Source organism: Apium graveolens, chromosome 6, assembly GCF_009905375.1.
Source record: "Apium graveolens cultivar Ventura chromosome 6, ASM990537v1, whole genome shotgun sequence".
In the NCBI taxonomy this organism is placed as follows: Eukaryota; Viridiplantae; Streptophyta; class Magnoliopsida; order Apiales; family Apiaceae; genus Apium; species Apium graveolens.
The window spans coordinates 87,966,504-87,979,472 of NC_133652.1; the positions used below are offsets into that span (position 1 = coordinate 87,966,504).

General features: G+C 33.4%; 1 protein-coding gene across 2 annotated transcripts; it reads left to right on the top strand.

Annotated features, from left to right (window-relative positions):
- The first annotated feature begins 1,989 nt into the window (after positions 1-1,989).
- Positions 1,990-12,425, top strand: LOC141667729 (AT-rich interactive domain-containing protein 1-like). Of its 2 annotated transcripts, XM_074474335.1 has the most exons (3): positions 1,990-2,164; positions 2,565-3,632; positions 11,251-12,425. In XM_074474335.1, exons 2-3 carry the CDS (start codon positions 2,583-2,585, stop codon positions 12,082-12,084), a joined length of 1,884 nt encoding a protein of 627 aa, XP_074330436.1. In that variant the 5' UTR covers positions 1,990-2,164; positions 2,565-2,582; the 3' UTR covers positions 12,085-12,425. The 2 variants fall into 2 exon arrangements, with proteins under 2 accessions (XP_074330436.1, XP_074330435.1); XM_074474334.1 differs by lacking the exon at positions 1,990-2,164 and having other exon boundaries at positions 2,262-3,632.
- The last annotated feature ends 544 nt before the right edge of the window (positions 12,426-12,969 follow it).

Below are 12,969 nucleotides of genomic sequence, written 5' to 3' on the forward strand. Positions count from 1 at the left end.
GAGAAGACGGGGGCGTTTATGTGGCGCATCTCATATCGTCTCATTCTATTTTTCTAATTTTTTCAATTTTTTGAATTAATAAATATCAAAAATTACAATTATCTTATATTCTCCTAAATATACTATCACCGTTTCTAATATTCTCCTAAAGTTTCTACAAAATCTTTAATTTAGATTTTTGAAATCAACTTACCATCATAATATTCTTCTAAAACTTCTACTTTCGGTTTAAATCAACTTACCATATTGATATTTTCCAAAATTTCCTTTTAAGACCAATTCTCCTATTTTCTCCTTAAAACAACTTACTATATTTTATTTTTCTATATCAAAAATTATAGTTACTTTATATTCTCCTAAATAGACTATCACCGTTCGTAATATTCTTCTAAAATATTTACAAAATCTTTAATTAAAATTTTTGAAATCAAATTACCATCATAATATTCTACTAAAATTTCTTCTTCCCATTTAAATCAACTTACCATCTTGATACTCTCATTAATTTCTTTTTAAATATTGTTTCTCCTCTTCTCCTAATATCAACTTACTATATTATATTTTTCTTAAATTTTTCTTTTAATTTTAAGCTTATAAAATACTACAAAGGCAATTGTTTACAATTAAGTTTTCTCAATATTTTTTAAAAACCATTATACCATTATAGGAGAAGACGAGTACGGTAAGGTGGCGGCTCTCAAATTGTTTCAATCTATTTTTTGTAATTTTTTTACAATTTTATATTATAAATTAGAAAAAAAATATTACATTAATTATTGACTTATACATAATATAATTTTATGATAATTTGTGAATAATGAGAGAGAGGCTTATTGGAATAAAAATGTATAAAGAGAAAATGATTTTTCAAACTTTTTAATTTATTATATTTATTTATTATTCATAATTTCCAAATGATCAAGATTAGATAAGAAATACAAAAAAGAAAAAAAGACGAAAAATTATTTTAGAAGGTCGTTACGAAACGCGTCTCAATAAACTATTTAAAAAAATTATGTATCTCACGGGGTTTAGGCTAATCATATTTAGTTGGAAAACTAGTAAATTCCAACAAGTGCCACACACGATATTCTAAAAATTATTTAGTTTTAAAATCATATAGTACTATAAGTATGATATGAATAATATTTATATATCAAATTTTTAATTTTTAATGTTATAATAATTTTTTTTAAAAGTTAAGTTAGTATCACACAAAACGATATATTAAATAACTTACCAAAATTAAAACTTCAATCAAATTTTCATTTGTAAAATTATCATAATTATCACAATTACATTAATGATATTTAAAATTTGAGAATTAAATTTCTGACAGGAAACATACATGAGATACGGAAAAATCCTATAAAAACATGACACTCTTAAATTAATCAAAAAAATATAAATAAATCAAATCAAATATAGTGTGTTTATCCCACTTATATTTATTTAATGCAATTAATATATTTTTTTATCTCATTTTTCTTAATATGTGCGATGGACATTTATTTTAAAATAAAAAAAATATTTCCTAATATTTAAAAATCTCCTTAACATTTCAATCTCACATGAAGTTATCAATGTAAAGATCAAAGAAACATTCACAATTTCTTATTTTACACAAACTCAAATACCATTATTTAAACAAACCATGGTTGAATAAAATTGTTAATACAATTGTTACTTCTATAACTTTCTCTTATAATTGGTTAGTATTCAACCCTTTAATAATACCCTCTCAAGCAAAAAAACCATCCTAAAAAATAGTTTTTATTTCCAAAAATACCCTCCATCAATTTTACACAAACTCAACACCATGATTTAAACAAACCATAGTTAACCACAAATTGTTTCATACTTCCACTTCCATCTATATCTATTTCAATGTATCTATAATTCATTGTGACTTGTTCAAAACCCTAATTTTTTTCCTTATCAAATTCTTCTCATCATCATCTACATACATCTCTCCATCTCATATTATTTCAAAGCCCACACAAACGAAAAATATAAATACAAAAAGAGGCATCCCCTTCTTTTGTAGGGAAAATAAAAAAGGTTTGGTTACAAAAGTAAAGAATAACAAACAAGCATCAAAGAAGAGGAAAAAATAAATAAAAAGAAGGGTCTCCACCAAATTCAAGTCTCTCTTCAATTACCGGTAAGACTTCCCTTTCTTTCTTTGGTTACAAATTATATTTTGATAACTTAATACCAACAAATGATATATTTTTTTTGGGGTAAAAACTACAATGGTCTGATTTAAGCGGAATATACCGGATATGTATCGTTCTTCATTAAAATCGTAAAAAGATCTATTTGAACCATCTGGGTTTCAATTACATTTTCGCGGGACATTCAATAATGGAGGGGTTTACAAATATTCTCGTCTGTAACCCTAGATAAATGTCTTCCCGCCAAACTCTTCCCTAAATTTCACTAGTTAATCTTAAATTTTGATACCCATATCTTTTTGTTTTATTATTACTTTTTGTGAGCTTAGATGTAGATTTAGATTTGTATAGTGTGTGTTCTGTTTGATAAAGGGGATGTTTTTTTAGGGTTTGAATTCGCAATCCATGGCAGGGCTGTCGAAGATAGATAATGGGTCTAATACAGATTGGCTTGAAACTCTAAAAGCGCTTCAGAATGGTAATTCTTGCTTCGATTTAGAGTCATCTCTTGAAGGTGACAAAAAGGGTGACCTTAAGTGTTCTTTTGATCAAATTGTGTCAGTTTTTTCCAGAGAAATTTGGGGGAATAAATGTGTTAGGCCTTTACCTCCTATGCTTGGAGATGGGCAGTCGGTGGATTTGTATAAACTGTATTTGTTAGTGAGAAAATATGGTGGTTATGAAGCTGTTTCTCGTAATGGGCTGTGGGACTTTGTTGTGAAGGAGTTTGGTTTGAGTTCTGGGTTTGGTACGTCTTTGAAACTGATTTATGCGAAGTACCTAGTTTCAATTGATATTTGGATGCAAAGGACTCTAAAGAGTAAAGAGAAAGAGTTGAAAGGTAAAGAAAGAGACAGTGAAGTTGTTCAGAGTGTTTACATGATGGACCTGGAATCCGAGACTAGAGAGTTCTCGTCTGAAAATACTTTTGACAAGGAGAAAGATGGAAGAAAAGTGCAGGTGGATTTGGAGGAGAAGAGTAAATCTAATTTCACCAGTGGTGAAAAGTTGGCTGAAAGAGGTAAAGATTTGAGTTTTATGGATCTGGATGCAGGCAAGGATAATGGCGGTGATATGCTATTTGAGTCTGGTGTAGTTTCTGAAGGTGACTCCAGCAGAAACCATTGTCAAAACGATGAGGTTCGGTGTTTTGAGCAGTTGAATGGAAATGATGGAAAGATTGTCGATGATGACAGTTGCGATATAGACTTTAGGAGTCGAGATAAAGATGGTGCTTGTAATGGAAAGAGGAAGCGTGAGTGTGTCTCAGAATCACTTAATTGGGTCAAGAAAGTTGCCAAGGATCCCTGTAATAAAGCCGTCGGGTCTTTACCAGAAAAGTCAAAATGGAAGTATTTTGGAGATGAGCAGCCTTGGAAGCATGTTATGTTGGTTCGCCAGGCAATGGTGGTGGAAAGGAAGGGCAACTCAAGTATTCAGCAATCTATCTGGCAGGTATATCATTTTTCGGTTCTAATTACAAATTGTTCTCCACATTTTGCTTGTATTATGCCTCTGAACAAAGTTGGCAATTAATTGAATAGTCAGTTATCAATTGGGTCTTTTGGTCTACTCCATGAGCAAAAACCCGGACCTTCCTTTCCATGACGTTTTTTAATTTTTATTTTTTTTGTTTCCTTCTAATAAGGATGTGTGATGCAGGACAAGGTATTAAAAACAATTAAATGATAGATTGTTGTGGATTAACCGCAGAAAATCCACGCCTAAGGTGATCCAGCCGAATAAGAAAAGTTTGTTAGGGTCGCAACCTGAGAACAATCTCAATTTCAATAATAATCAATCAAAGTCTATTCTATAATGAAGATTACATGAGGTTATATAAAAATCCTAAACAAGTAAGGTCCTAAAAAATAGCAAACAAACTCTAATTGATAAATATTATCTAATAATTCTTACCTATTATATATAATATTATTCTTAACCAAATATATTTCAATCTATTCCTATTTAATAATATAAACTAAATACAAACTAATATTACAATTCTTTGTCGGCATCATTCTCCTCACCTTTGAAAAAAACTCGTCCACGAGTTCTATAAAATTTAAGAATCAGCACACAGTTTGCAGCTAAACTTGAAGACACATGAAATTTTAAATCCGTGAGCAATGTCTTTAGAAACAATATTGAAAGAATAACTTATTTTGATGCAATAGTGGTTGTCAATAGTTGTCAACGCCTAAAAAATCAATATGTTCCACCATTCAAATGTTGTTCTCTTGGTTTGCAACTTCTTCACTTTTAACAACCTCTTCTACCTCTTTTTTTTCAATGCTAGAACACTGAATAGACTTCTTCTCAGCCTCTTGTTTTTTCAATGTTGATGCACTGAACTATAGGAGCTTCAAGAATATTGATTTTTTCTACAATCGGGGATGGGGTATTGCAGGTGGAGGTGGAGGATTATGTTGCACACCAAGTTGATCCACAATTACTTTAAGTGTTGCTTGCACATCTTTCATTTGCAAACCCAAATCCTCAAACTTATTCTCCAACTTCCATAACCTCATATTGTTTTGCTCGAGATACGTACAAAACCAGTTGATTACTTCACTAGCAGTAACCATTCTGTAAAAATAAGGATTCAGGGGCTGGTGGTGGCTGTTGACAGGTTGTTGGAGTCTACTGGAGGCTTGAAGGCTGCTGGTGGGTTCCGGAGGCTGCTGGTGCAGCTTCTGGTGGCTGTTTGGACTTCCGGTAAACTGCTAGGTGGTGCTGTGAAGTGTTTGATGAATTTCCTGAGACACAAGAATGGGTGGGCAGTGATTTTGTTTGTGTGGAGTTTAATTTTGGTGATGGAATGGCCTGATATGGTGTTTAGGTGGAGGAATGCTGGTTCTGATACCACTTTGATTCATGAGAAGGTATTAAAAACAATTAAACGATAGATATTTGTGGATTAACCGCAGAAAATCCATACCTAAGGTGTGATCGAACTGAAGAAGAATAATAACCCTAGGATTTCTCAACTACAGAAGAGAAGTTAATTAGGATCGCAACTTATAACAAGAGAGAGAACATTCTCAGTTTCAGTAATAATCAATCAAAATTAATGCTGTTTACATGAGATTATAGAATAATCCTAAAACTTGATGAACAAGTAAGATCCTAAAAATAGCAAACAAACTCTAATTGATAACTACTACCTAATAATTCTTACCTACTATATTTAATATTATTCTTAACCAAATATATTTAAATCTTTCTTAATTAATAATACAAAAAAAATACAAACTAATATTATAATTTTTTATTCTGCATCAATGTGAGTTCTCGTGGATGTAGTAATGTCATACCAATAAAAGGCTCATCAATTGCAGACAACCAATCAGCAAAGGTTGTTGGATTTAGTTTATCATCAATATAGACTTACCATCCAAGATTTGCTGCACACAATATCAAGTCTCAGATAGCCAACATTGATACCGTGGCAAAAGTTTCATGATAGTCGATCTTGTAAGTTCGAGTATACCCATTTGCCACTATTCTTGCCTTGTACCTTTCAATAAGTTCCATCTATTTATCTGAACACCTCCCTCACCCATCTGAACATCAAACCGCATCCTACATCCTTTCTTTTTGTTGGAAGAGTAGTTAGCTTCCAAGTTCCATTATGTTCCAATGCATTCATCTCCTCTGTCATGGCATCTTTTCGAGTTAGGGTCACATTAAGCAATTGTGCCAAGTACGTGCAACGAAAACACTAGACAAAGATGTCTAAAAAGCAAGTGATGAAGGAGATAATGCATTATAGGAAATAAAATTTTTAGAGGAGATGATTAGCTTAAGAGCGTATACCCTTTCTAAAACATGAAAATTTAGAGTACGATCAAGAGTGTTACAATTGTCATGCTCAATTATAGGTGTTGTAGGATCTGCCACGAGGTCATAGGTCTCTGGATGCAGTAAAGTGGTGGCATCATCATTTTTTTCACCTAGAAAAAGTTATCAAATTTGGCATGTCAAATCTATATATAGATCATTCGACTCTTTGCAAACACGTGGATGTGTAGATGATGTCTGGGCTAGTGTTTGGACTAAGCACATTGACATTGATGAATAGAAGTGACCCATCTGTAGCTTCAATATCAAGACTGTGTCGAATAATCTCCCCCGAAGCAAAGAGGAGTCGGGAGAAAAATAAGAGATAGACTCCCAAAAGGTAATGTCATGATTGACAAATATGCGACGCGAGGGAGGGTGATAATATTTCTATCCCCTTTGAGTGTTCAATGACTAACGAGAACACTATGGAGAGCACGAGAATCTAACTTTATCCTGAGATTGAGAATGATTATGAACAAATCATACACTACCATTCTACCAAATAAAGTGGATTTGCATGGACTACGGGCAATGGTGTTTTGTGGAACATTTGAAGGAGGACGGTTGATAAGATATGCTGCAGTCATGATTGCCTCGTCAATAATAGACCGTGCGACCTTATATTAGTCACCAATTTTTCTTCTGGCTAACCCATTTTGTTGAGAAGTTTTCACACCAGTTGTGTTTTGTGTTTAGACCTGACAAATTGGATAACCGGATCGGTTTCGGATCGGATATATTTCGGATCGGTTCCACTTTCGGATTATGATATAACTCGAGGTCATTCGGATCGGATCGGATGAGATTCGGTTCGAGTCTAATTCGGATAAAAAACAGATGAAATTCAGATAAAAATCGGACAAAATTCGGTTCAGATTAAATTCGGTTCGGATATTTCAGATCTTAACTTATTTATTTTTTCATGTTTTGATACTTAAAAAAATATCTTTTTATTAAATGTAGTACTTTTAATATAATATAATGTACTTTTACATTAATTTATAATTAAATAATTAAATTATCACGAATATAAGATATATTTAAGTATGAAGTTTGCTTATTTCGGATCATATTCGGTTCAAATATTATATGAATCGGTTTTGTTCGGTTCCAATTTATAATCGGATCTAGTATTTCGGATCATTTTCGGTTAAATTTTCGGTTCGGGTAATTTTCGGACCGGTTTAATTTGATTTTCGGATAATTATCGGATTATATAATTCGGATCTCGGATCGGATCTCGGATCGATAGATTTCGGTTCGGTTCTTCGGATACAGACCCATTTTGCCAAGTCTAGTTGTGTTCACTTTTGTTTCCATTTTTAGCCTAGCCTTAATAATCCTCCCCAATGCGAATTAAGTTAATTTGTATTGTGATCATTGTCATAACTTTGTGCATCTTTTTACGTATAGAACACCACAATCTCCGCATCAAGTCTTTATTCATCAAGTCTTTATTCTTATCTCACCTTTTTGTAAATGATGTTAAATATATATGTGAACTATGCAATACTTCCCCTAACAGCACAGTAACACCTTTATAGTTTTTTCCTATTTGGTATGGAACCTATGACCTTATTGCTTCCTATCTTTATTATTTTCCTTTTACTTCCTTATTGAAAGATTAAATTGATTATTTTGCCATTATTATCCTTTAATATCCTCCAAATTGAATCTAAATACAATTAACGAATTTGCTATCTTTAAGTTAAATAAGTTGCAAGTAATTTAGTTGGCATATTTTAAAATTAGATAATGCTTTTCATGGTGGTGGTAGTAGAAGCCAAGTATTTGCTTATAGTTAATTAGTTACTACTATAGTATTTTTCAGGATTTATATAAAAGTTGCAATTTTCTGTTAGAGTTGATACATTTGAACTGATGAGTGTTTTGACAAAAGTTTGAAGGTTTGTAATGTTTGCACCGATTCCTTCCGGAGATAGGTTTACCCCTTTGTTTATATCCTTTTCCACCATTGTTCTACATCACAAATCCGAGTGCACCCCAAATATCACATACTATTCCACCATTGTCCTACATCACAAATGCACCCTAAATGTCACCTACTATTCCACCATTGTCCTACATCACAAATGCACCCTAAATGTCACCTACTATTCCACCATTGTCCTACATCACAAATGCACCCTAAATGTCACCTACTATTCCACCCTTGTCCTGCATCACAAATCCAAGTGTACCAAGTCACCTTTTTAAATAAGTTATTAGAATGTCATTCTTATACCTTAAATGTCATGACATTTATTTACACCTTTTCATTCTCATCATTCCTTAGAATTTTTGTAGTTTGTAGCTTTAGACACCTTATCTCTTCAGGCTCATTATGTTATAACTTTCATTATTATTCTTGGTCTTTAAATGCGCCATATCTGTAACTTGTCATTGATTTTTCCCCTTTTCGTTTTAAATTATTTTGGGGGTACTTTTTGATCCCATATGGTAACATATCATGACCATTTTAAATGTGCATGTTTTACGTCCACGTTAGGGGAAAAATGTCATGACATTTATTTACACCTTTTCATTCTCATCATTCCTTAGAATTTTTGTAGTTTGTATCTTTAGACACCTTATCTCTTCAGGCTCATTATGTTATAACTTTCATTATTATTCTTGGTCTTTAAATGCGCCATATCTGTAACTTGTCATTGATTTTTCCCCTTTTCGTTTTAAATTATTTTGGGGGTACTTTTTGATCCCATATGGTAACATATCATGACCATTTTAAATGTGCATGTTTTACGTCCACGTTAGGATGTACATCTTCATTTCACCACCGAGACTTCTTCGGGGCCGATCTTGATCTTGTGCAAAGCCATGCGGGACTGAATATGAAAGCAAATAATAAAACAAAATTTATCGATAAGCGATGCATTATACGATTCCCCAAGAATAATTAATTGATAGTATTCCGGTGAAAAATGGATAATCAAAGCTAACAAATATGTTGGGGAGTACAATGCTTATATATGGTCAAGAAACCCTAATAATGTAATCTAATGGACTAATGTCCATAAACAATTTGGTTTTACTATAAACAAACTACTTAAATAATATACTTATAGCCCCACATAAAAAAATAGATAAATACATTATTTATCTGTACACTAAATAAATATAAACTAATTCACAACATATATATTAATTCTTTATTTTCGTCCTCATCGCACTCATACCATATCCTTGACCACCCACTCTCTTTGCCATGGCACTTCACAGTTGGTTAGCATTATCCATGTTTGCTCATTTTATATGGTGAGCCTTTGCTTGAATGGGCTCATGTTTCCCATTCATGTTTTTAAGGTTTTCTAACCTTCACCACCTACTTCCTCTCACAACCAACTTATAAAATATATTGAATATATTATTCAGCAACCGATAACTGCACACAATCTTCGGAAGTCCTACTATCCTTTTGTTCCACACATGTGATCAAAGCTCCTCCCCCATTTCTAAGCAAGAATGCCACCCCGAGCATGAAGAAATTGTTATTAAAACTTTTATATTAGATAAAAAAGAGAAATTGGCTAAGTTTTTGTTTTTTAAGTATATATGAGTTAATTATAATAAATCATCCGGTCAGTGTTGACAGGTGAGTGTCATTGTTGACTAGTGAGAAGGGAGAGTTGGAGTGAACGAAAAGGAGAAGGTTCTGCGACGTAGTACTTGGAACGAGTAGTTGAGGCTAGACTTTAATGTTCTAAAATAGGGGTGTTATGATTCGGTTTTCAACCTTCTTGTAGATTTTAACTTACATAAATTGGTTTAGGAGCCTCAAAGTTCAAGAACGCCTATTCTTTTGCCTTGCCATAGCGACCATAAAAATTGATGAATTATACCCACAACACTATATTAATAAAAAAACTAATTTCTTTATTCAATGCTCTTTACATCAATCTGCAATGCACGATAAAATTTGTCGCAGTCCGGGTCAAATCTTTGAGTTTTTTTTCAAAAGTCAGGTCAAGTATCAGTCCCAAATCCGAAATAAGTAGAAGTACACTGGCCAAATGCAACAACCCGCACCGCCCCCAAAAAGATCATGATTTTGTTGGTGCATTTAGCAGTAGTAGTTTGCCTTTAACTCTCCTCACTATTGGACTTGTTGGGCTCGAGTGTTATAAACTTCTACACTTAAACTCTTGATGTCCTCATCAGGGCCCGAATGGATCGTACCAACCATTGTGAGATAATATTGGCCAACTTTGTGTCCTCACTTTCGAACCTTGTCCATTATGTTAAAATTTTACCAGCCTTCGTGTCCCAACCTCCGGCAGATTGACGCAAAAAGCTTTCGATAGTCGGCTATAATACCATAGATAACAGCCCAAGACCACAACTGAATGCATTACCGAATCGAACAATCCCTCAACGAAAAAGGCTAGCAATTTGGTATACACTAGTGATTGACTTGTCCTTATGAATGTCTCACATTAACTAAATGATGTGGGATGTTACAAACACCCCACCTTAGGGGGTCAACATCCTCGTGGAGCTCACAAACACATTTATGAAACCCCAGTAGTGCCTCTGCACTACCGTTTTTTTTTTCTTTCCAAAAATGTAATTTATGTGGGACTTTTTCCAAAAACATAATTTATATGGGATTGCATTTACTTATATAAGACTAAAAAGCCCTAGAAATATAATTTAATGGAGACCCATAACAATTGGGCTTATTTATATCCTAATAATATAATCTAATGGGAGATTTATAACAATTGGGCTTACTCTATAAATAAGATACAAATATAGTAAATTATTAACCCTAGATAAAACATGTATGTAAAATGAATGTCTCTGCTACTTAAATATAAATTATTTAGCACTAAAAATAAAAGTTTCCTTCGCTAATATCTCTACAATATCTGAATCAGTTTCCTTGTATCAGCTTTATTTTGAAGTTGCAAAGTGGAGGGGGGGGGTGTTATCTATTTATTGCCTCCCTGTTTTACTAGTGGACATTAGTTATTTAGGTTTACAGATCTAGTCCGAGTCTGATTGGTACCCGAATTTTACTATGAGAGTTGATGGCTGTTGTAGGGAGAACTGTCTTAAAAGTTTCTTACTGTTTTGTAGAATTATGAGAGTTTTTACTTTACAGTGGAAGTATGCTGCATTTTGTTGTGTTTAATGTGAAAAAGTGTACGGAGTATGAAGAAACATGTTCATAGTACTAAATTATAGTAACTCCTACATTTTATAGAAGAAGCAAAGGATGCACCCAACCATGTATGAAGATCATTCGGTTTCTGCTACATCAAGATACAGCCAAAGGATTGTTTCTGCTAAAATAACTCAGGCAGTACTCTCTTTTAAAAAGTCACAAGCAAAATCAAGTTCTCACTCCACATCTTCAGATACACAGAGTGACTTGGAGGATCCACTCGCTGGCTTATGGCTTAAAAATTATAGTCGTAGGAGAATTCCCTTGGGTATATATTTTCAAGCAGAAGTTCCGGAATGGACGGAGAAGGCTTCTGCTGGTGACTCTAAGTGGTTAGGTACACGTATTTGGCCACAGGAAAAAGGAGTCAACCGTAACTTTTTGATCGAAAGGGATCCCACTGGATTTGGAAGACGTGATCTGTGTGGTTGTGAGTTTAAAGGTTCCTTTGAATGTGTTAGATTTCATGTTTCTGAGAAAAGGATTAGACTAAAGCTTGAATTGGGTGCGGCCTTCTATCATTGGCACATTGACAAGATGGGTGAGGAAGTTGCTTTATCTTGGAATAAAGCAGAAGAATTGAATTTTGAGGCTATAGTAAGGTCAAATCCTCCTTCCCAGGGTAAGTGTTTCTGGGAAGAAATACATAAAAAATTTAATCACACAAAGAGGGAACAGTTGGTGAGCTACTACTTCAACGTCTTTCTTCTTCGACGAAGAGGTCTGCAGAACAGGTCCACCCCAATCGAAATTAGCAGTGACGATGATGACTTGGAGTTTGAAACTACTACAAATTGCAGGGGACATACAGCGATGAGGTCTCCAAAACCCAGTTATTGTTCACCAAAGAAGACTCATTTGAATTTCAGATAGGGTTCCAAAGTATTGGCTACAGCTGTATCTTACAGCATTTTTGTTAGTATTTAGAGCGGTCATGTTTCCCCAGCTCAAAAGTTCAGAAGGTATTTGAAAATTCTATTTCTTATTTTCTCATGACCAGTTGTTTATGCCGATGGATTATTAGTTTATAGCCCAGTGGTGCTTTAAATTGTTTTTTGTTGAAAATGTTCTAGTTCTTCATTCCGTTCATCATCATGATGCATACATTACCTAGTTCAAGTTGTCGTCTTCTATAAGCTCTGTATTTCAGACCAGTTTATGATGATGAAAACATATTGGTGTCCAATATTATTCCTTTTCTGCTTATTGCCATTTGACCTTGCGTTGATGTTCTCCTGTGTTTTATAACATATACTTGAGATATTGATATATATATATATATATAGGGAAATATAATATATATAAATATATATATATGAGAACTGATCCCAGCCATCGTTGGATGGGATACACCAGCCGCAATATTACATTGCGGCGGGTGAGTGCACCCGCAATGAAATAATGCGGCTGCTGTATCCCATCCAACGATGGCTGGGGATCAGTTCTCATATATATATATATATTTATATATATTATATATATATATATATGAGTTATTTTAATAGAAACCAATTTTAGAATAAAAATTAAAAACCAAATATTTTTTTTTTAAAAATTACTTTGAAATATATTATATATGGTATGCAAATCGATCGTTGAGAGATGCAGCAGAAAAATACAGTTAAGTCGGATTTGAAAAAAAACTTACCGTTTGACGGGAAAAATTAAATTAAAAACGGAGGAGAAAGGCTGAGATTGTGTGTGGGAGAGATTAGTTGGGTGTGGTATTTCTAACGGATCATTAGTTTGGATTGATAT